Source organism: Capsella rubella, unplaced genomic scaffold (genome assembly GCF_000375325.1).
Source record: "Capsella rubella cultivar Monte Gargano unplaced genomic scaffold, Caprub1_0 scaffold_1, whole genome shotgun sequence".
Taxonomy (NCBI): Eukaryota; Viridiplantae; Streptophyta; class Magnoliopsida; order Brassicales; family Brassicaceae; genus Capsella; species Capsella rubella.
The window spans coordinates 16615887-16638409 of record NW_006238923.1 but is presented as its reverse complement, the minus strand read 5'-3'; the positions used below and the strand labels follow the sequence as shown (position 1 = coordinate 16638409).

At 36.1% G+C, this 22523-nt stretch overlaps 5 protein-coding genes and 1 pseudogene across 5 annotated transcripts; 4 read left to right on the top strand and 2 right to left on the bottom strand.

Moving 5' to 3' along the window:
- Positions 1–121: 121 nt before the first annotated feature.
- Positions 122–2172, top strand: LOC17899431 (annotated as a pseudogene).
- A 2261-nt stretch (positions 2173–4433) lies between these two features.
- On the top strand, positions 4434–6559 carry LOC17896774 (4-substituted benzoates-glutamate ligase GH3.12). The gene is made up of 3 exons (XM_006307060.2): positions 4434–4730; positions 4829–4930; positions 5165–6559. Exons 1-3 carry the CDS (start codon positions 4462–4464, stop codon positions 6510–6512), a joined length of 1719 nt encoding a protein of 572 aa, XP_006307122.1. The 5' UTR covers positions 4434–4461; the 3' UTR covers positions 6513–6559.
- A 1642-nt stretch (positions 6560–8201) lies between these two features.
- LOC17898176 (4-substituted benzoates-glutamate ligase GH3.12) lies at positions 8202–10280 on the top strand. Its single transcript, XM_006304815.2, has 3 exons — positions 8202–8470; positions 8581–8682; positions 8839–10280. The coding sequence occupies exons 1-3, from the start codon at positions 8202–8204 to the stop codon at positions 10196–10198; spliced, it is 1731 nt and encodes a 576-aa protein (XP_006304877.1). The 3' UTR covers positions 10199–10280.
- A 175-nt stretch (positions 10281–10455) lies between these two features.
- LOC17897486 (DExH-box ATP-dependent RNA helicase DExH3) lies at positions 10456–16523 on the top strand. Its single transcript, XM_006306544.2, has 19 exons — positions 10456–10979; positions 11071–11225; positions 11330–11417; positions 11565–11795; positions 11893–11988; positions 12082–12270; positions 12452–12611; positions 12707–12837; positions 12942–13112; positions 13208–13480; positions 13596–13790; positions 13890–14093; positions 14185–14254; positions 14338–14486; positions 14595–14900; positions 14992–15051; positions 15145–15297; positions 15390–15500; positions 15587–16523. Exons 1-19 carry the CDS (start codon positions 10602–10604, stop codon positions 16061–16063), a joined length of 3597 nt encoding a protein of 1198 aa, XP_006306606.1. The 5' UTR covers positions 10456–10601; the 3' UTR covers positions 16064–16523.
- Positions 16524–16640: 117 nt separating this feature from the next.
- LOC17899817 (lysine histidine transporter-like 1) lies at positions 16641–19222 on the bottom strand. The gene is made up of 9 exons (XM_006304352.2): positions 19160–19222; positions 18901–19055; positions 18474–18657; positions 18180–18379; positions 17694–18087; positions 17487–17592; positions 17275–17366; positions 17121–17189; positions 16641–17021 (listed from the first exon to the last, which is right to left on the bottom strand). Exons 1-9 carry the CDS (start codon positions 19220–19222, stop codon positions 16923–16925), a joined length of 1362 nt encoding a protein of 453 aa, XP_006304414.1. The 3' UTR covers positions 16641–16922.
- A 192-nt stretch (positions 19223–19414) lies between these two features.
- LOC17899241 (peroxisome biogenesis protein 3-2) lies at positions 19415–21998 on the bottom strand. The gene is made up of 7 exons (XM_006305908.2): positions 21631–21998; positions 21301–21462; positions 21019–21209; positions 20802–20932; positions 20303–20430; positions 20003–20221; positions 19415–19897 (listed from the first exon to the last, which is right to left on the bottom strand). The coding sequence occupies exons 1-7, from the start codon at positions 21642–21644 to the stop codon at positions 19645–19647; spliced, it is 1098 nt and encodes a 365-aa protein (XP_006305970.1). The 5' UTR covers positions 21645–21998; the 3' UTR covers positions 19415–19644.
- Between the last annotated feature and the right edge of the window lie 525 nt (positions 21999–22523).

Below are 22523 nucleotides of genomic sequence, written 5' to 3'. Positions count from 1 at the left end.
CAAAACAAATCAAATTGTTTTGTCCCGTTGAGACTTTGCATACTGCTACATAAAGAACCCCTTACTTATTATTTGATCCCAAAAAGAAAAGAAAAAAAAACCCCTTACTAGAGATCAAGAACATATTTACTTAAAGTGAATGAGAGATCAAAACCAAATATGGGTACAAGCTATGAGCTCAAAGATCTAGAAGATTTAACACTGAACGCGAAGCAAATACAAGATGAGGTCTTGAAGGAGATACTCACACTTGACGCCAACACAGAGTATCTCCAACGCTTCCTACATGGAAGCTCTGATAAAGATTTTTTCAAGAAGAATGTACCGATTGTGAGCTACGATGATGTCAAACCTTATATCGAACGCGTTGCGAATGGAGAGCCCTCGGATGTGATTTCGGGCGGAACCATTACTAGATTCCTCCGAAGGTACATAACTTTTATCATCATGCTAATATTTATAACCTTTACTTTGAAATCTTTGTAAAAATCATCTGTTGCTACACAAATTATAACTGGATTCAACTGTCCCACTAATCTAATTTTAAAGTCTGTTGCTACGTCTTATATATACTTCTTTTTCCTCCAAAACTTGTCTATTATATTTCTAATATTACCCTAGTATATACAAATCTTTTACAATATATAGATTGTACTTTTTAACGTCCATACTATAATTTACCTTGTTCTGGTTTATAGGCATTTGAAAGACAATGATGCAGAGAAAGGAAAGAAAATGATGTTTCTTTATAATAGACCGGAATCCACAACACCATCCGGATTACTTGTTGCTCTAGCATCTACAAGCCTTGTAAAGAGCCATTATTTTAGTAACCGGCCATCAAAATGTAATTCTGAGTACACAAGTCCCGACCAAGTCATATTATGCCCCGACAACAACCAAAGTGTGTATTGTCATCTTCTATGTGGGCTTTCCCGGAGAGATGAGGTTGTGGGAGTTGCTTGTCCCTTTGCTTATGCTTTGGTCCACGCAATCGATGTTCTCCAAAGTTACTGGGAAGAATTGTCTAGTAATATTAGAACAGGCCATGTTAGCAAGTGGATCACTGACCTTAATTGCAGAAACTCAGTCTCGGCCATTCTTGGACGGCCTAATCCGAATTGGCTAATGTGATTGAACAAGAATGCAGCAACAAGTCATGGGAAGGTATCCTCACACGACTTTGGCCCAAAGCAAAATATATTGAATGCATTATTACAGGACAAATGGCTCAATACATTCCAACATTGGACTTTTATTCCAACAAACTTCCTATAGTTTCCCCACTATATGGGTCTTCGGAAAGTTTATTTGGGTTAAATATGGATCCTCTATGCAAACCACAAGATGTATCCTACACATTTGTGCCTAACATCTCCTACTTCGAGTTTCTACCAGTTGATCATAAGGGAGATATTGTTGATCTTGTGGACGTCAAGTTAGGGTGCTACTATGAACCTGTGGTCACTAATTATTTTGGTCTACATAGACTTCTTGTTGGAGATATTCTACAGGTGACTGGATATTACAATAGTACACCTCAGTTTAGATTTGTACGTAGAAAGAATATGGTTTTAAGCGTTGAGATTGAAACAACAACTGAAGAGGATCTTTTAAAGGCGTCAGCTCGTGCCACCCTTGTTCTTGATCAGTCTACAAATTTAATGCTGACAGGCTTCACATGCTACGCTGATATCTCCACTTTTCCAGGTCACTACGTCTTTTATTGGGAGCTCAAAGCTAAAGACGTTAACGATGTTGTTGAACTAGACGAGAATGTATTGGCGGAATGTTGTTTTGCGTTAGAGGAATCATTTGATGCTCTTTATAGAAAACTTAGAAGTCAAGATGGATTAATTGGAGCTCTAGAGATAAGAGTGGTGCAACAAGGAACATTCGATTCTCTCATGGAATATTTCATCTCCCAAGGTGGGTCGATTGCTCAATACAAGACACCTCTGTGTATCAAATCTTCTGAAGCCTTGGCACTTCTTGAAAATAAGGTTCTCGCTCGATTCCACAGCAAAAAATCTCCTCCTCTCGACTTATAGTTCTTGGTGTTTTTAAATGCTTTGAATGTTTGAACTTGTTTGTGCACCTATTGGTGATGTTGTCATGTTATCATAACGGAAATGTACGTGTGACAATAAGCAATACTGTATTTTTTTTTTGGTCAACACAATAAGCAATGTTATTTGTAAACTTTCTTGAATCATTTTCACGTTTTTTTTTTTTTTTTTTGTAAACTTTCTTGAATCATTTTCACGTACAACTAGGAACACATTGTGTTTTTATTATTTTCGAAGCTTGCAATCTTTGTAATTAATGATCAATATGGTTTCAAATATCTTAAAATTATAGCCGTCTATTTGATCGCATTGGATCTTTAACTAACTATAATTACTAATTACTAGATTACATAACTTTTTATTATCTTGATAAAGGGTATTCAGATAGTAACTAGTACAAGGTGTTATGAAATTTTGATCATAGAGTTAGAAGGAGTATTATTTAGTGTTGAGACTTCATTAGACAGAGTGATACAAAACATAACTTTAAAGGATATCAAGATTAGTACGTGGAACTATAACCGCCTCGGCCTTGACGAGTGACGATGAAGATATGTCCTCAACGGCTCAATCAGATGACAAAGACATATTTTCATCGTTACTATCCTCTTAATTTGAAAAGAAAAAAAAAAATTCTTAGATGTACAAATTTGAAAATTAAATTTTATATAATAAGATATATTAGGGATTATGATTTACTATTTAAGATATTGTTTGGTTAGGCTGTTATATAATAGATTTGATATCCACATAAAAATATGGTGTTTCGAAATAAAATAAATGTCATAGAAAACAATACACTTGAACTTTTAAAATAAAATAAAAAGGAATGAAATTTTGTTTTGACACAAGTAAAAACCAATTGGTCACATCATTTTCATTTACTTGATTTCTCCTTTTGCTAGTTTAAGAACTTCAATTATCAAAGAAAGACAAACAAGTTTAGGTAAGACAATAGATCTATAAAATTATAGGTTTTTTTTTAATTATAAAATGTCCATGACAAGATATGATTGCAAATTATCATAACGTCGTTGTTATTAGACTTTGAAATCTTGCATTTGCAATTCTAATAACAAAAAACAACCACAAAAAAAAGAAGATAAGATTTACGGGTACGATGTCACAAACTCACAATTAATCGGTATTTTAATTTTTATTATATATATTCTAATTTAGGAGGTACATACAAGCTTTAGCCATTGAGCCATCGAGTTAGGTGAGGTGGATTAGTAATTAATATATATTAGCCTCAACTCCAATTTTAAAGGATTTGGAAAATTGAACGTTGAAAGAAAATACAAAACAACATATTGGAGGAACTATTCAATGCTGACACCAGCTTCTATATTATACTAATCCACTTAATCGGTAGCTAGATTAAAAATAACAATTGTTAATCACCAAAAATTTAATTGTGTATCGATGATAACTAAATAGCATTTGGTTGTTGGTGATCGTTAACAGTGATTGAGTAAAAAAAAACAGTAACAGACTAATAATTAACTACTGAACTAGCAACCAAAATATGGTAGTTAAGACGGATATGGGATCCATGAATATTATGTTTAGGAAGATATTATGAATTTGTGGACAAGAAGCTGCTTAGTATGATCGACAACTATCATACATTGACAAATCCATGGTCATCACTTTCAAGCGATATGCACGGTATTTCAAAAGATATGATTTAGAACTATCTCAAATAACTTTTTAGATTTATTGTCTAATTAAAGTAATGCTGAAAATATTTCAAAGTTTTATCTATAAAATGTTAGTCTTTTACGAGTGTGTAAAAAGGGAACTTAACAAATTTATTTTGTTGTCCGTAAAGTTTATATTTGGAAAACAAGATTATTTATACCTTTTTTTATTTTATCAAAATTGTGTTTATTTTTTTTTATTTGTTTCAATAGTTATATTTGAATGGTTTTATGTCACGTAAAAACTTAGAATGTAATATATATGATTTATCGTGTTAAAAAACCAAAAACGTGTGCATGCATTTACACCCTTTCTCAAACCACTGCATCCGCTCATATATGGGTGTGACACCAAGACTCGGTTCATTTTGGCTATACATATGTATTGTGATATTCTTCCAAGTTTTTATCCGAATTGATTACAACAACCAAATATAAAAAAATTTCAAGTTCTTCCAAGTTTTGCCTGCTTTAAGTCCCTATCAGATTGACTTGTGTGCCATTAATATATAACTCTTTTTAACAGCTTAACATATAATTTCTTTATAAAAATCAAATAATTAATTTTGTCCATTATTACAGATTTTGTCTGAACAATTTCTTTTTATAATAAGTGCTATATAGTTAAGAACCCCTTACTAGAGATCAAGAACAAATACGATAAAGTGAACGAGAGATCAAAACCAAATATGAGTTTAAGCGTTGAGCTCAAAGATCTAGAGGATTTAACATCGAACGCGAAGCAAATACAAGATGATGTATTGAAAGAGATACTCACACTTAACGCCAACACAGAGTATCTCCACCGCTTCCTAAATGGAAGCACTGATAAAGATTTGTTCAAGAAGAACGTACCGATTGTGAGCTACGATGATGTCAAGCCTTATATCGAACGTGTTGCGAACGGAGAGCCTTCGGATGTGATTTCGGGCGGGCCTATAACTAGATTCGTCCGAAGGTACATAACTTTTTCTAATTAGTAGAGAAATTAGTTCATTGGTATGACTGATCTAAATAGCTAATATAAACATGATTATGAACAATTGTTGTGTGTAGCTCCGGGACTTCAGGTGGGAAACAAAAGATATTTCCAACGAATGATAAGTACAGTGAGAAGCTGGGATACCTTATGGCTCTATCCTCTCTCGTTATTTCCAAGTAACTACTACTTTGCTACACAAATGATAAGTTATACATATTGGTTCATAGATTTCAATTGATTTAGAAATCCAAAACAAATATGTTAGTTTGGAACATATTTTAAATCTTTAAGTAATATATCATTGTGAAAGTTTCAACCAATCAATGAACATGTTAAAATGTAGATAAATTTATTTATTCTTTTTTCTTTAGCTCCACCATTAAAATTAACTTGTTTTATGTACTTTATAGGCATTTCAATGGCAACGTTTCTCATAAAGGAAAGAAAATGGGGTTTCTTTACAACAGATTAGAAACCAAAACTCCCTCCGGATTACTCGTTTCTTCCGCATTTGCAACCTATTTCATGAGCGATTACTTCAAAAACCGGTCATCAAAATGTAATTTAGAGTACACTAGCCCCGACCAAATCATATTGTGCATCGACATCAACCAAAGTGTGTATTGTCATCTTCTATGCGGCCTTTCACAGAGAGACAAGGTTGTTGGAGTTTGTGCTACCTTTGCTTATGCTTTGGTTCAAGCAATCAATGTTCTTCAAATTAGCTGGACTGAATTGTCCAATAATATCCGATCAGGTCAAGTTAGTGAGTGGATCACTGACCTTGACTGCAAAAATGCGGTCTCAACCATTCTTGGGGGACCTAACCCCGAATTGGCTGATGTTATCGAACAAGAATGCAGCCACAAGTCATGGGAAGGTATCATCACTCGACTTTGGCCCAAAGCAAAATATATTGAATGCATCATTACAGGACAAATGGCTCAATATGTTCCAACATTGGAGTTTTATTCCAAGAAACTTCCTATAGTTTCCCCAATGTATGGATCTTCAGAAAGTTTATTTGGGATAAATTTGGATCCTTTATCCAAACCACAAGATGTATCCTACACCTTTGTGCCGGACTTCTCATACTTCGAGTTTCTACCAGTTGATCATGAGGGAGATATTGTTGATCTTGTGGACGTCAAGTTAGGGTGTTACTATGAACCTGTGGTCACTAATTATTTTGGTCTACAAAGATATCTTATTGGCGATATTCTACAGGTGACTGGATTTTACAATGCCACACCTCAATTTAGATTTGTACGTAGAAAGGATATGGTTTTAAGCGTCGATGTTGAAACAACAACTGAAGACGACATTTTAAAGGCGTTGGCTCGTGCAGCCCTTGTTCTTGAGTCTTCAAGTTATATGTTGATGAGCTTCACATGCTATGCTGACATCTCCACTTGTCCAGGTCACTATGTTTTTTACTGGGAACTCAAAGCTAAAGATGGTAAGGATGTTGTCGAACTTGATGAAAAAGTATTGGTGGAATGTTGTTCTGCATTAGAAGAATCCTTTGATGCTCTTTATAGAAGATTTAGGAGTCATGGAATAATTGGAGCTTTAGAGATAAGAGTGGTGCAACAAGGAACATTCGATTCTCTCATGGAATATTTTGTCTCCCAAGGTGGTTCGATTGCTCAGTACAAGACACCTATGTGTATCAAATCTTCTGAAGCCTTTGCACTTCTTGAAAGTAAGGTTCTCGCTAGATTCCACAGCGAACAATCTCCTCCTCTTGAGTTTTAGTTCTATGTGTGTTTAAGTTCTTTTAATAAATACGTCATTGTCATTTACCTAATTTCTCTTAAAGTTATTGCTATTTAAAAAATACACTTTATAAAAATAATAAGACAGACAAAGTGTTAGTTAAGAGTTAAGACAAGGGATATATAAAATTAAAGGTTCCTTTTTATAATAACCATTAGTGATGGACCCGCACGTACGTGCGGAGTTATTTTTACAAAATTACGATTTGTTAAGTAGAGGCTATTTTGGTAAAATTTTGTTATATGAGTTTATTTGATAAACTATATATAGACACACAGTTGTAAAATATAGATATTGTATTACATAATACAATTTTAAAATTATTTAAATGAAAATGATAAATGATATTACTTGTTTATTTTCTAAACTAATCAAAATATTTCACTGTTTGCTTAGAGATGTTAAATCGGATTTGGGTTTGGCTTTAGTTTGAATGTTTTATGTGTAGTTTAGAATGGAAAACCCGTCCTGTCCCTTTCCGTCTTGTCCTGAACCGTCCCACCCCGCCCCGTCCCGTCCCGTCTTCTATCTGTCATAAAATTTCTGTCCTGTAATCATTTCTTTTTAAAACATAATCATTTGCCAGTATTTATTATAAGAAACTTGGTAAAATATTTAGACGGGATACCCGTATTTCTCGTTTAAATATTTTTTTTTATCAAACTAAAAAAAAATCTGATTATCAATCTAAGGCCTCGATTGGTAACCATGATTTAGGAAAAAAATGAGAAGGAATGTGACATTCCTCTTCATTCCTCAATTTTTTTACCATTTACAAGGAATCATTTTTCCACATCATTCCTCTACATTCCTCACAAAATGAGGAACAATAGAACAAAAATGTTCCTCCCCAAAATTGATGAGGAACAAATGGAACAAAAAAAAGAACAAATATTAAAATTCGTTTTTATTTTAAAATAAATAAAAAATTATTTATTAATAATATTTTAATCTCATAATATAATATTTTTCATATTTTTATCATGTATTGACATTAAAAAATATTTTTGATATGAATTTCATGTTAAAAAATCTTACTATACATTGTTTAAAATTTGTATGGATAGTAAAACATATTTAAGAGATGTTTATATCATAAATAACAAATAAAAAATTACTATAATCTATAATAGGTTAATATAAATTATTAATTTTTAACATTAAATATTTAAATTCATTCAAAAATATATTTTAAAATTAGTGTCAAATTCATTATATATAAATTATATCTAGTATTATTATTAAAGTTGATTTATTTAATCAAATATATTATAAAAGATAGTGTTATTGTTTGGTTACCATTTATTATTTTGTTTTTCTCTATTAAGGGACAATCAAATTAATAGTATAGATGAAAAAATGATTGATAAGGGACAATCAAATTAAACTAACCTAAAAACTTTTCCATTGACAGTTTTAATTTTGTTTATGCCATTCGTTAGTTATAATATATTATCATGTTTCTATCTTTTAAGATACAAATAGATCAACATATTTGACAGCCTAACAAGTTCTGACTTGCGTAATTATATTCTACTACAATTAAAAACATATCGGTTGTTACATTTTCTAATACAAATTAGTCCATGTACTGCTGCTATATACTGAACCCCATAGCAGAGATGAGAGATCAAACCATATATAGATTAAAAAGTAATTTATTGAAGGATGAGTCCTAGTTCTAATCTGATGGATCTGGAAGAGCTAACATGGAACGCAAAGCAGATACAAGAAGACGTTTTGGAAGAGATACTCACACTTAATGCCAACACTGAGTACCTCCATCGCTTCCTCAAAGGTAGCTCCGACAAAGAGCTTTCTAAAAAGAATGTACCTGTGGTCACATATGAGGATGTTAAGCCTTATATCGAACGTGTTGCGAATGGAGAGCCCTCAGATGTGATTTCGGGTGGACCTATTACTAAGTTCCTCCGAAGGTGAAAATATTACCACATGAGTAATTAATAGCTCAACTAGTTTTGATTTGAAGCTGTTGGTTCATGGTTGGTATGACTCATATATGCAAGTAGTCTATTCGTTTTTGTAGCACCGGAACTTCAGGAGGGAAACAAAAGATATTTCCTGTGAACGATAAGTACACTGAGAAGCTTGGATACGTTATTGCTCTACAATCTCACGCTTTATCCAAGTAATTCCTTATCTAAAGTGTTATTAACTTACGTTGTTATGCTATTAGATAGACATAACCTTATTGTAGTTCATATGAGTTTGCTTTTGCTAAGAAAAGTTTCATATTCATCAACTTTAAAGTGTAAAAGGTGAATCATCTCGTTCTGGATTATAGGCATTTTGATAGCGGTGGCGAGCAAGGAAAGGCGATGGAGTTTCATTGCACTAAACGGCCATCGGAATCACCTTCTGGTTTACCAATTACTGCAGTATTTTCAAGCTTCTTCATGAGTGATTACTTCAAAAACCGGCCATCAAAGTGTAGTTCTCAGTACACAAGCCCCGACCAAGTTATATTGTGCCCTGACTACAAACAGAGTATGTACTGCCATTTTTTATGCGGGCTTGTCCAGAGAGACAAGGTTGTGAGTGTTGGTGCAACCTTTGCTTTTGTCTTGGTCCGAGCAATCGATTTTCTTAAGAATTACTGGAAGGAATTGTGTAGCAACATCCGGTCAGGTAATGTTAGTGAGTGGATCACTGACCTTGATTGCAGAACCGCTGTCTCAAACATTCTTGGAGGAGCTAACACCATATTGGCTGATTTGATTGAGCAAGAATGCAACAACAAGTCATGGGAAGGTATCATCACTCGACTTTGGACCAAAGCCAGATATATTGAATGCATTATTACAGGACAAATGTCTCAATACATTCCAATATTGGATTTTTACTCCAACAAGCTTCCTCTAGTTTCCACAACATATGGGTCTTCTGAAAGTACGTTTGGGATGAATGTGGATCCTCTATGCAAACCACAAGATGTCTCCTACACATTTGCACCAAACATCTCCTACTTCGAGTTTTTACCTGTTGATCATGAGGGAGACATGGCCAGCATTGTTGATCTTGTTGATGTCAAGTTAGGGTGCTACTATGAACCTGTTGTCACTAACTATTTTGGCTTACATAGATATCTTATTGGAGATATTCTACAAGTGACTGGATTTTACAACAGCACACCTCAATTTAGATTTGTACACAGAAAAAATGTGGTTTTAAGCGTTAGATCGGAGACCACAACTGAAGAGGAGCTTTTGAAGGCATCGGCTAACGCGACCGTTGTTCTTGAATCTTCAAATCTAATGTTGGTGGGATTCACATGCTATGCAGATATCTCCACTTTTCCAGGTCACTATGTCTTCTACTGGGAACTCAAAGCTAAAGGCGTTAACAATGTTTTCGAGATTGATAAGAACGTAATGGTGAAATGTTGCTCTGCATTAGAAGAATCATTTGGTGAAGTGTATAAAAAAAATAGGAGTGAAGATGGAGCTATAGGAGCTCTAGAGATAAGAGTGGTGCAACAAGGAACATTTGATTCTCTCATGGAATATTTTGTCTCCTTAGGTGGTTCGATTGCTCAGTACAAAACACCCTTATGTATCAACTCTTCATCCGAAGCTTTAGCAGTTCTTGAAAACAAGGTTCTTACTCGATTCTACAGCGAAAGACCTCCTCCTCTTGACTCATAGTTGTTTGTATTCTATATGCTTTGAATAAACCAAATTGTTACATGTTCTTTATGTTGAGGGGCTTGAAAGCTTAAGCTTTAAATTTGGTTTACACGGACTAATAATAATAATACATTGCTGCTGTGAGTAATAAGCCTGTCTTGGATTTATGAAACTGGGCCAAAAACTACTTCGACCCAAAACAAAAAGGCCCATTAAATAACTCTCATCGTCTTCTTCCCCGTCGTGGCCGTCATTTGAAAGGGTTGTGGCAATTACGCAGCCTCACAAAAACCTCACCTTTTCATCAAACTCAAAACACCATTGTCTCTGTTTTTAACTTCACACAAGAAACAGAGACGAGTGTTTTGGTTGTGAAAAGACAACTCTTTTAGCATTTTCAGATGTTCTAGTCTCGTAAAAAATGCCTTACTACTCCGCAATTTTCCGAGGACATATCAGACCTAACACCGTCGTCGGTGCTGCCTCCATGTTTATTCAACATAGCTCCGTCCAGCTTCATCAGAGCCCTAAATTGTTGTTAAGACCTTCATCTGTGGTTAGGTCTCTTCATTGTCGGAGGTCAGGTGGGTTGGTTACGCATTCTCAGAGGTCGAGGGTCTTGTCTGTGAAAGCAGGTCGTGGTGATGCTTCTTCTTCGACTCTTGGAATAGAGTGGAGAGCAGCTAATTTACCATACTTTCAGAGGCAGAACTCTAGCTATGGGCGTATTGCTTACAATGACTACGAATCAAGCGATGAGTCGGACCGAGATGTTGGGTCTTCTCAGTCTCAGCAAATGGTTAGTTGGATTGAATCTGTTAAAGGGTGTTTTGTGGTTTCTTCAACACTTGTCAAGTTTGGTAAATTTGAGGTCTTTTTTTGTTTTATAGGCGGGTTCGACTCTTGATAATATTGAGCAATGGAGGTTTAAACTAACTATGCTTCTCCGGAACAAAGAAGACCAAGAAGTTGTGTCAAGGGAGAGAAAAGATCGGCGTGATTTTGACCATATCTCAGCTATGGCAACCAGAATGGGATTACACAGGTAAGTTTTTGTTATGTTACCATATATGTCCTTGAAGTTGAGGTTTTTATACTCTTTGCATAGTTCAATCTAGTGTTTATAGAGATATCTTCTGTTGTTTGCAGCCGTCAGTATTCAAAGATTGTTGTCATTAGCAAATCTCCTTTGCCAAATTATAGACCTGACCTTGATGATAAACGTCCACAAAGAGAGGTATTTTTAGTGATTCTTAGAAGTTGTTGTCGTTCTTTACATGCGTTTGTGTCTACCTTTTGTTTACGAGGATATGGAGCTTAAATAGTTAAGTTTCTTACATGTTTTTATGCTTTGTTAATTTTCATGGCGTCTTGGATATAAAAGGTGGTCTTGCCTTTTGGTCTACAAAGCGAAGTGGATGCCCATCTACATGCTTTCCTCGATCAGAAAAAAACATTGATTCCAGAGATTCCCAGGCCAAATAGTAATGAAGGTTTGTCAACCGATTATGGAAACTATGAGAAACCAGAGACCGTGATGCAAAATAGTCTTGCCAGGGAAAGAATACTCCGTCCAAGAAGCCTACAACTGAGGAGCAAGCAACAGCAATGGGTGGTTGGTTTCCCAGAAGCTGTAGCTATTTTTTCACATATGCTGTGAATCATATGCCTTTTTCATACTTAGTTGAATATATTTCTGTGTCCTTTGGCAGGATTCTCCAGAAGGCCAGAAAATGATAGAGTTTCGCAAAACCCTTCCTGCTTACAAAGAGAAAGATGCTCTGCTGAAAGCCATTGCAGCAAACCAGGTGAACTGCAAAACTTCCATTTATTTCATGTAAATATATCAATCAACTAATCTCTAACTGTTTGGCACCCTGTGTATCATGTGCCTCTTGCAGGTTGTAGTGGTTTCTGGAGAAACTGGATGTGGTAAAACAACTCAGCTTCCCCAGTACATATTAGAATCTGAGATCGAGGCTGCCCGTGGAGCTTCATGCAGCATCATATGTACCCAGCCTAGAAGAATATCTGCTATTTCTGTTTCTGAACGAGTTGCTGCAGAACGTGGAGAACAAATAGGAGATTCTGTAAGTTATACGATCTTTTCATGTGCAATTTTGTGAGTTATTTTGACACTGGAATATTTGATGTACTTATGTTTGATTTGTTGGAATGAAAAAATCTGATTTCACACTATAACCTAAGAAAGAATTCTATATTGTGATAATACTATTTTTGAGGTTGATTTGCACTCTCTCCTCTTGGAAGGTTGGCTACAAAGTGCGGCTTGAAGGAATGAGAGGCAGAGATACACGTCTACTTTTTTGTACAACTGGTGTTTTACTTAGAAGGTTACTTGTGGATCGTAGTCTGAAGGGTGTGACTCATGTTGTAGTTGATGAGATTCATGAACGTGGGATGAATGAAGGTAAAATTTGGTATTATACTACTACGTTATTTTACTAAAGGGGATCCGTGTGTATACTGCCAGTACCATATTAATCCACTCTTTCTTTTTGTCAGATTTCCTTCTTATCGTCCTGAAAGATCTCTTACCTCGTCGACCTGACCTAAAGCTGATTTTAATGAGTGCTACTTTGAACGCTGAGCTCTTTTCTTCTTACTTTGGTGGTGCACCAGCCATGCATATCCCAGTAAGTTTGTGCACTTATTTCTTTTGGTAAACATTATCCATACCTGGTGAAATATACTCCTTTTATAGAGTACTATTTGAACTAAAGTGAAAATTTCCGTACAGGGTTTTACATACCCTGTCCGAGCCCATTTCTTGGAGGATTTCCTTGAGAAGACTGGGTACAGGCTGACAGCATATAATCAAATTGACGATTATGGTGAGGAAAAGACATGGAAGATGCAGAAGCAAGCTCAATTCAAGAAAAGAAAATCCTCTATATCTTCTGCTGTTGAGGTACAATTTTGTTTTAAATTACACTACGGAATTTGTAATTTCTCAGGGTTTTTGCTTAAAACTTAAAAGTATGCTTCTTCCAAATTTGTGAGCAGGATGCTCTTGAAGCTGCAGACTTCAAAGGATACAACTTTCGTACTAGAGATTCTTTGTCATGCTGGAGTCCTGATTCAATAGGCTTTAACCTCATTGAGAATGTGCTTTGTCACATCGTCAAAGGAGAGAGACCTGGTGCTGTTTTGGTATTCATGACCGGTTGGGATGATATAAACTCCTTAAAGAATCAGCTTGAAGCTCATTCTCTTCTAGGAGATCCGAACAAAGTTTTGTTGCTTGCCTGTCATGGATCCATGGCCAGCTCTGAGCAGGTAATTCTAGTATCCACTCTTTACTATCGATGCATACAAGTACAAGATGTGATAAAAATTTATTCTACGCTTGCTATCATTTTTTTTTATGATGTTTTCCTTTTCTTTCCGACAGAGGCTGATTTTTGATAGACCTCCAGAAGGAATTAGGAAAATAGTGCTGGCCACCAATATGGCTGAGACAAGTATCACCATCAACGATGTCGTATATGTCATTGATTGTGGTAAAGCAAAAGAGACGTCTTATGATGCCCTTAACAATACGCCTTGTCTCCTTCCATCTTGGATTTCGAAGGCAGCTGCTCGCCAAGTAAGAGACAGAAATTGATAATTGAAGCTTAAATGTTTTTGTGATTCACCTTCTCATGTAGTGGTAAATAACTGTGCCATTTCTTTTCCTCTATTACAGAGAAGAGGAAGAGCTGGTCGTGTTATGCCTGGAGAATGTTATCACCTCTATCCTAGATGTGTCTATGATGCTTTTGCTGACTACCAGCAGCCGGAACTCCTTAGGACACCGTTGCAGTCTTTATGTCTTCAAATTAAAAGCTTAAGACTCGGAAGCATTTCAGAGTTCCTTTCCAGGGCATTGCAACCTCCTGAAGCACTATCGGTATTTTTCTACTGCAGTTTTTTATTTCTCTCCTCGTTGGGTTTTCCTTTGGGGTTTAACATCTATTGTTGATGGTTATGTTGATTTTCAGGTCCAAAATGCTGTTGAGTATCTAAAGATCATTGGGGCTCTTGATGACGATGAAAATTTAACAGCTTTAGGTGTGTTTCTGTTGGAGTTGTTTTGTTATTTAAATGTCTGGTTTCTCAAATTCTGGCAGGAACTCATTATATTCTCTATGCAGGGAAAAATCTGTCTATGCTTCCGGTGGAGCCGAAACTTGGAAAAATGCTTATTTTAGGGGCTATCTTCAACTGCCTAGATCCAGTAATGACAGTTGTAGCTGGTCTAAGTGTCAGAGACCCATTCCTTATGCCATTTGACAAAAAAGATGTAAGTTTATAGTTAATATTCATGTGATTCATTCAATTAACTGGAGGCTAGCGGAAACCATTAAGTGCCTCTAATTATTGACCTGATTCCTGATTTCTTTTATCGCAGCTGGCAGAAACAGCAAGGTCCAAGTTCTCTGGCCGTGATTACAGTGATCATTTGACATTAGTTCGAGCATACAGTGGTTGGAAAGCTGCTGAAAGAACACAGTCTGGGTATGATTACTGCTGGAAGAACTTTCTCTCATCTCAAACTCTTAAGGCCATGGACTCTATGCGTAAACAATTCTTCAATCTCCTCAAGGAAGCATCTCTGATTGATAACATAGAAGGTTGCAGTAAGCTGAGTCATGATGAACATCTTGTCCGCGCAATCATTTGTGCTGGCCTGTTCCCTGGAATTTGTTCTGTTGTTGTGAGTCATCTTCGCCTTTGCATTTAGTTTTCACCTCTTTCTCTTTCCTAAGTTTTGTAATTTAACCCTACAATAAAACTATCCTAAACAGAATAAGGAAAAGTCAATCACGCTCAAGACAATGGAAGATGGACAAGTGCTTCTATACTCGGTGAGTCCATCTTTTTAGCTTACCAGTCTTCAAATTCCCCTCAGAATGGAGATCCTTAACTGCTTACCAACACCTGCTTTTTATATTTTCCAGAGTTCTGTGAATGGCAATGTACCAATGATTCCCTTCCCTTGGCTAGTCTTCAACGACAAAGTGAAAGTCAATTCTGTGTTCCTGCGCGACTCTACTGCTGTATCTGACTCTGTGCTTCTTTTGTTTGGAGATAAAATCTCTTCCGGTGGATTTGTAAGCTATAATCCCTTACTATTATGTCAAATTCATTGTTGTTCTTATTTTTACATCTGATTTACATCATGTCATCTCTGTGTTCCCCAAAGGATGGTCATCTCAAAATGCTTGGAGGATATCTAGAGTTTTTCATGAAACCTACTTTAGCATATACATACCTTTCGTTAAAAAGAGAGCTCGACGAACTTATTCAAAATAAGGTATGTTCCAACCCTAGTCTTGAGTATATACATCTTTTGTTGTCTTTATGGTCTTTGAAAAAGTTTGTTTCACGTCTTTTCTACAGCTTGTGAATCCAAAACTTGATATTCAACCATACGACAAACTTATGACTGCCATTAGATTACTTGTGTCGGAGGACCAATGTGAGGGCAGATTCGTCTATGGGCGGAAAGCTCTAAGCCCTAAACCGACAAAGAATTTAAAAGAAGTAGGGACTCAGCTGCAGAACAGCGGCGGTGAAAACAACAAGAACCAACTTCAGACATTGCTCGCCCGAGCAGGACACGGATCACCTGTGTACAAGACAAGACAGCTTAAGAACAACCAGTTCCGTGCTATGGTTACCTTCAATGGATTGGATTTCATGGGAAAACCATGTGGTAGTAAGAAAAATGCTGAGAAGGATGCAGCTCATGAGGCTTTGTTGTGGTTACAAGGGGAATCCAAGTCGAGTCTGAATGACCTTAATCACATGTCAATGCTCTTGAAGAAGAACAAAAGTAAAAAACCTGCAAGGGCATCATCAGCTAAATGGGGTTAAGGGTTCATAGGAGAGAACCAAAGAGAAAAATTGAACCTGCGATGGTATGGATTCTTACCAACCTCATGATCTCTCAGGTGTAAATGTCAGAAAGGATCATGACCAGTAGATTCTTTCAGACAACATACTGAGTTGAGAGGGCTTGGTCGATTTTGGTTGAAGTTTTCAGATATGCAGATGATTTTGTTATGAGTTCTTGGTTCGGTTGGAAAATCAAGAAGCCAACCAAGAAGTATCTTCACTGCTCTTTAACAAATAGCTCTGTAGGTTCTTGCTGAGTAGTAAGATCGAAAGAGAGTGGCTCGTGGAACTGGTCTTGTTATGTCTCTATGTTCTTGTTTTAGTTTAAGTCTTACTTAAAGCCTATGATTCTTCTTCTTTATCATTGTATACACATATATACATATATGATCTTATGTAAGATAATTAACCAGAGACTACAACATTTTTATCGTGTATCTTCTAAATTGTCTAACTTTTCCTCGTTTGTGTTCCATCATTCTATCGATTAGTTTGGAGTTAGAAAAGGATTATGCAGTAATTATATATTGCTTGTAGCTTGACAATGGAAGTTAATAGGGTTCTGTCTTTCTACATTTAGGGTTTCTGAATTACTTTCTACGCTTTTGGTCAGCACACAGACATGGCGGACACAGTAGAGAAAGTCCTCGCCACTGAGTCATCCTCTCCTCCATAAAAGCAGCATCAATCAGCCACGAGGGAGAAGAAAAAGTTAGGCACTGTTCCACATTCGAAACACGAATGGAAAATTCGATAAAAATCAATGTAGTATTTGTATTTGCTAAAGAAAACCCAAATTTTGTCTAGTTGTAGATGGTGTTATTAGAGAAAAATGTAATCAAGAGAAGAAACTGTAATCTTTGGATTGAATAATGATTTGCCTTAAACCTCCTATCGATGATAAGATCATCAGAATAACTCCAAGCACTATACATACCTGTTACATAATAACCAATCTCATTGTTAGCATTTTTCTTTACGCTAATTAAGCACTAATTTGATATTACGAATTTGGACAAAAGATAAGATACATTACCCAATTCATCCACCACGACAAGCTAAACTTCTTTGGTTTATAGATTATCAGCCACATTATGCAAGGAAGCTGCATAACAAAGTTTATCATATATTAATTTACTTTTATAACATAAAGTTCAAAATTCACTAAGTAATATGTTTTACACACTTACAAAATACGTTGTTGGAGCAAACGCGAATCCTCCGAAGAAAGCCAGAAGGCCACCAAAAAACGGTATCATTATCGCAATGAACATCGTTAAAGCTGTTCTCAAATATATAGAGAATGTTGTTTAGATTCATATAAGCTATGCATCTTATAACCTTTTAGGAAAATGTTATGAAGCAGAGTACTATAGAGTATATATTAGACCAACGTACTTACCAACATAAACATTTCGTACAACGAAACGAAGAATCGTAGTGGGTTTGAAATTCAGTTTCTTAACCAAATATGTCTCGACCATGTCGAAAACCGGCATTGCGAATATCTGCAATGTTCGAATGTATATTTAGAACATAACATTTTCGCAATGTGTCTCATGTGTAGTGAAATTTAGCTAGACTAACATTTTAAAGTTATTGGACTGACCTGGTAACTACCAATGACATGCATGACAACAAACAAGTTAGCAGCTGCGATGGCCCAAACGGGCGTTTCAAGGGACATCAAAACGTTATCCAAAACAGCATTTCCGAACACGCCGTATCCAACCAAAGCAACGGGGAAATAACACAAGGCAACAACCACGTAAGCCACCACGACTCCTCTCCACATAGGACCTTTAGATGGGTTGTTTGGAGTAGAAGGTATCGTTGCTTGGATCTCAAGGACAACATTGTGACCTGCATAAGCAAACGCAATGCCCCCAAGCCCCGTGAAGAAGCTTAAGACCGTTGACGCGGGCGTGCCTGATTTGTAACCGTATTGAACATCTTCTTGAACCCCTTTTGCGGCTGTTGCTGTCCAAGCAATTGTCGAATAACTAAAAAACCAAAAAACGTAAATGATGATTGATATACAACTTTTTCAGAAATATGTTTCATGATTTTTTTTCTAGTATGATAATAAGTATACCTAAGTGACATGACAGCGGCGACAAGAGAGACACCAGAGATGGAATCGAAGTTTGGGAGATGAGATAAAACGAAATGAGAAGAAGCAAATATCATTACGAAGAAAGAAAGTCTGATCGGTGAGCAATCTTTACACACGAGTTCATGAAACTTCTTCAGTGATTGTCCTCCGGTCACCATATAAACTATGCATACTCCAACCTTAATTGGTTCAAGTAACAAAAATCAAGATTTGCATAGTTTTAAAACTAAGTAATTTTGTATACAATCGAATTGGGAATTAATCAATGCTTACTTCGACAACGATTTGCTGAGGAACAATGATATAAAGGCCAAGACGTTCCCCAAACGCGAACTGGCCAAGTTCGTGGTAGCGGTCAAAGCGTTTTCCAGGAACCATCTCATGCATCTCCACCATTTGCCATAATGTGTAGAGTGTTATTATCCAAGATAGTATCAACACTGTTATGCCAGGTCCCCTAATATGTATAACAAGATCATGTAAAATCTCCAATATATGGTTTTGATTATATATATTATATGAAATAATGTGCAAACTTTAAATCGGAAGTATTGTGATTGTTGTAACTTAGAAGGAAAATTAATTAGATACATATATTCAGAAATACATATTTTGTTTAAGAATAAAAGTTTGAAAAGATTTGATGAAACAAATATGTGGATAACAAGAAATGCAAATGCAAATGTGGCTAGTAGCGTACCATCCGAGTTGGGCCATGGAGTAAGGGAGACCAAGGACGCCAGCTCCAACCATGGCAGTCACATTGTGAAAAGTGGAGTACCACCATTTCGCGTTTCTCGATGAAGTTATCGGAAGCCAATCATCTATCTCTTTCTGTCTCTCAAGCTCTTCAATCTGGTTGTAATCAACAAAAAGAAAGATCAAGATTAACCTTCATAACCAAAGCAAACTAGATATTTTCAAAAAGGGATTGCGAATGAAAGGGTGATTTGACCGACCCGGTGGTCTAACGAACTTTGCTCCGGCGGTGGAGGAACTCCGTTTGTCATCTGAATGTACATTTTTCCGGACAAGTGTGACAACTCTAACACTTTGGTTCTCTGGTAATCTCATAAATGACCGATATATTTGTGTATAAATATTGTACTTGTAGATGTAGATTGGAAATATCAACCTTGGTTCCGTTGACTTGTGTACAAGACCCGGCCGCAATGGAGGGATCGTGGACACTTTAAATGTTACATATTTACAAGTTCAAAAACGAAAGTTCCTTTACTTATTTTATAATCAAAGTTTCCAACTAAAAAAATGTTTTCTTCTAACCATAACAAAGAAAAGAAGTAAATTAACTTGGATTCTACAAGGCTACAAGCTCAACAAAACACAAAAATTCCTGCATTTCTTGGAAGCTAATAAGACCCCCAAAAAAGAAAGCAAATCGCAAACACTTTGGGGAATATGCTAAGGGAACAAAGAAAAGTTGCTATTGCGGCATATTAGCGTATAAAAGGGTAAAAAAGAGTTTAACTTCAGGCAGATCTCTGATGAGTTGTAAGAACTGGTTCTTGCTTGGTTCAACTGTAATCACATGCATTGTCTTCTCAATGTGTGGTAAGACCTTTGCCAATGGTTTCCCTGTAGCCAAACCACCTGCTACAGTCTGCATTTCCATTTCCTCTATCAACGCGTCCGTGAAACACTTGAGCGAAATTTCCACTATATTTGTGAATTCAGTGCTGCAACAAGAAAGATACAAAGAGATAAGTTTATTCCACAATCATACATTAGTTTAATAAAGAGGAAAATTTGTGTGTTAATCTTAGCAGAGAGACATTTCTTACCTGATGAGTACTTCTCTGGTCTCAACCATAAGTTGATGAAACTTGGACATAGATTCATCAGAAGAGTCACCACTTGTGTTTCTTGAAAGCTGTTTGTCTTGAGGCATCATTAAATAATCAACCCAGTGATGTGGACTCCCAGTGCTCATAAACACATCCATAATCCGCATCACAGTTTCTTGAAGAACTCTTGTGGTAATTACATCTTTTAACTGCTTTCTGCAACACAAACTTATATATGTTAGCTTCTCCCAATTAATGTCAACTTATGATGATCTGCATATGCATTAAGGAAGGTACCCTTTAAGAACTTCCCTCGCTGCATCCTGCATATCTGAAATCAAACTTGGCATTGCATTGGTGACAAGAAAATCAGCACTAGACAAAAACTTCTGTTCATCATTTCTATCAATGAGATCTAACTCTTCCTGCCAAACAAAAAAAAACATGAAAAAACTGTTAAAAGCTCACACGGCAAGCAGATCACAGGACAAGCAGGAACTTTAAAAGGTAACCAGAACTATGTCAAAGACTAAAAAGAGTACAACACTTCAATTTTTCAGAAGGGAAAAGAAAGAGTAGGTGACTCCAAAATCTTAATCCAAATCAGCCAGAACCACTAGAGACGTGATTGTACAAGGTCTCAAAGAAATAGACCAATGAGTTTTCCCTAGAAATAGCTTGTTGGGGATGGAATAAGTAAAGTACACTGACTTCATGCTTGCGACCAAATGGGAGCAGGAAAGAGCATGCGCAGTATCGATTAATACAAAGAAGAGTGGGAAGCATATTATCTTACAAGTACATGAGAGCGGCCAAGAGCTCGCGCGGTGTCAACGTACAAATGTCTGCCTAAAATGTTGACTTGAACCCTAATATATAAGCTAAGCATTGTCACAGACCACAGAGACAAAACCATCCTCGTGAAACCTGGCAAATAACAACACATAATAACATGAATACATGTAAGAAACAGAAAATTTTGATAAGAGTAAGTAGGTGACTGCAGTGCATACTCAAAATCTTAAGCTCGTCCCAGAGCTGAAGCTTCTCAGGTGGACTCAACAGTCCTTTCCCTTTGTTCAGTCTCTCCATAACATCAGAGACATCGATCTCTTCGCTTATGCGGACACTTAAATACTGCAATGTGTGAGGCAGTGTGGTCGAATCCACAATCAACTGTATATTCTCGAAATGTGCCTTCATTCTAAAAGAACATAAACAGGACAGATCAGTAAGAGAAACCATAAGAACAGAGAATTCAAAAGGCTGAGTTTTAAATTAGCTCAGAACTTAACTGGTTTTTGATGAGTTCGTCATTTTCACGCTCGTAAGCGAGTTCTCGTTCCAAATCAGCAAGCCTACGAGTATGGGAATTGTATAGTTTGTAGAGCAAATACCCACTTCCTAAACAACCAGCCGTAACCAAGACCTTTCTTCTATGCTTCCTCCAAAAACCCCTAATTTAATTATCACAAGGTATCGAATCAATTAAAAACCCTAACTTTATTCACCATAAACCCTTTCCTAAGGAATTGGAAGTATTGGAGAGAGAACGCAAGAAACTAAATTTCGAATTTTCACGAAAACAGTAAACAATTATAAAGAAGGATGAAGAGAACAAGAACCTGACGAAATCCATGGCTGCTGGTGACGCTTACTTACTCTGAAGTCGAACCGAGAGATGCATAGCTGAGAAAAAACACGAAGAAAGATGAAAATTCACGAATTGGGTTGCCTCGTTCGCTCGGCTTGATAAAGGAGAAAACTTTGCAGGCGAGAGCGGTGATTTTTTGAGTCAGAGAGGTGATCGAATCAATGGATAAAACATGATAAAGAAAAAGAGGGTTTTAGTATAATCAATCATTTCATGTTATTCCCCAAAACGAGAGTCTTCTTCTTCTTCGAAGTTGTATCCCCCACGGTCGGGGCAGCAAGTCGAAGTTGTTGTGTTCGTACTTCTTACAACAAGCTGAAATGGCCCGAACTCGGTTTGTTTACTTTAATTGAACCGACTTTGTTTCTATTTCATCAGAAGCTTGTCGGTAGAGTTCTCTCTGTCTCATGACTCATATGGTTATCAAAACGACTTGTTAATAAGATTAAATCTAAATATGATTAAAAACTTACTTACAAAACCATATGGCTAATCAACTTTACTTACAAAACAGTCATTATTTTATTATTCCTAAGAGCATCCTTAAATGCATAAGTTTGAGGAAGTTTGAGGATGTAGCTTAGGAGTTTTTAGTATTATAATAGTGTAAGAGGTTCTGATAAGAACTAAAGTTTTTGAGTTAATTATTGGTTTAACCTGTAAAATCTTAAAAATTTAATAGTTTTATAATATAAAAAATTAAAATATTTAAAATAAAAAATAACTTTTAAATTGAAAGCATATAAAGAAACATAAAATTGATTTGGAAATCAAAAGAAACATAAAATACAATGCAACATTATTTTAAAAGAAAAACAATGAAGTGAAAATAATAAACATAAAAATATACAAACATATTTATTA

Excerpts from the sequence above, each read along its gene's own strand:
- LOC17897486 (XM_006306544.2), top strand. The coding sequence starts at position 10,602 with ATGCCTTACTACTCCGCAATTTTCCGAGGACATATCAGACCTAACACC. Across the intron at positions 10,980-11,070 it reads CTTCTCAGTCTCAGCAAATG|GCGGGTTCGACTCTTGATAA; the intron begins GTTAGTTGGATT and ends TTTGTTTTATAG. Across the intron at positions 13,113-13,207 it reads CTATATCTTCTGCTGTTGAG|GATGCTCTTGAAGCTGCAGA; the intron begins GTACAATTTTGT and ends ATTTGTGAGCAG.
- LOC17896774 (XM_006307060.2), top strand. The coding sequence starts at position 4,462 with ATGAGTTTAAGCGTTGAGCTCAAAGATCTAGAGGATTTAACATCGAAC. Across the intron at positions 4,731-4,828 it reads ATAACTAGATTCGTCCGAAG|CTCCGGGACTTCAGGTGGGA; the intron begins GTACATAACTTT and ends TGTTGTGTGTAG. Across the intron at positions 4,931-5,164 it reads TCCTCTCTCGTTATTTCCAA|GCATTTCAATGGCAACGTTT; the intron begins GTAACTACTACT and ends TGTACTTTATAG.
- LOC17899241 (XM_006305908.2), bottom strand. Across the intron at positions 20,933-21,018 it reads GGACGAGCTTAAGATTTTGA|GTTTCACGAGGATGGTTTTG; the intron begins GTATGCACTGCA and ends GTTATTTGCCAG. Across the intron at positions 20,222-20,302 it reads GCGAGGGAAGTTCTTAAAGG|AAAGCAGTTAAAAGATGTAA; the intron begins GTACCTTCCTTA and ends TTTGTGTTGCAG.
- LOC17898176 (XM_006304815.2), top strand. The coding sequence starts at position 8,202 with ATGAGTCCTAGTTCTAATCTGATGGATCTGGAAGAGCTAACATGGAAC. Across the intron at positions 8,471-8,580 it reads ATTACTAAGTTCCTCCGAAG|CACCGGAACTTCAGGAGGGA; the intron begins GTGAAAATATTA and ends TCGTTTTTGTAG. Across the intron at positions 8,683-8,838 it reads CAATCTCACGCTTTATCCAA|GCATTTTGATAGCGGTGGCG; the intron begins GTAATTCCTTAT and ends TCTGGATTATAG.
- LOC17899817 (XM_006304352.2), bottom strand. The coding sequence starts at position 19,222 with ATGTACATTCAGATGACAAACGGAGTTCCTCCACCGCCGGAGCAAAGT. Across the intron at positions 19,056-19,159 it reads AAAGTTCGTTAGACCACCGG|ATTGAAGAGCTTGAGAGACA; the intron begins GTCGGTCAAATC and ends GATTACAACCAG. Across the intron at positions 18,088-18,179 it reads GCCGCTGTCATGTCACTTAG|TTATTCGACAATTGCTTGGA; the intron begins GTATACTTATTA and ends TTGGTTTTTTAG.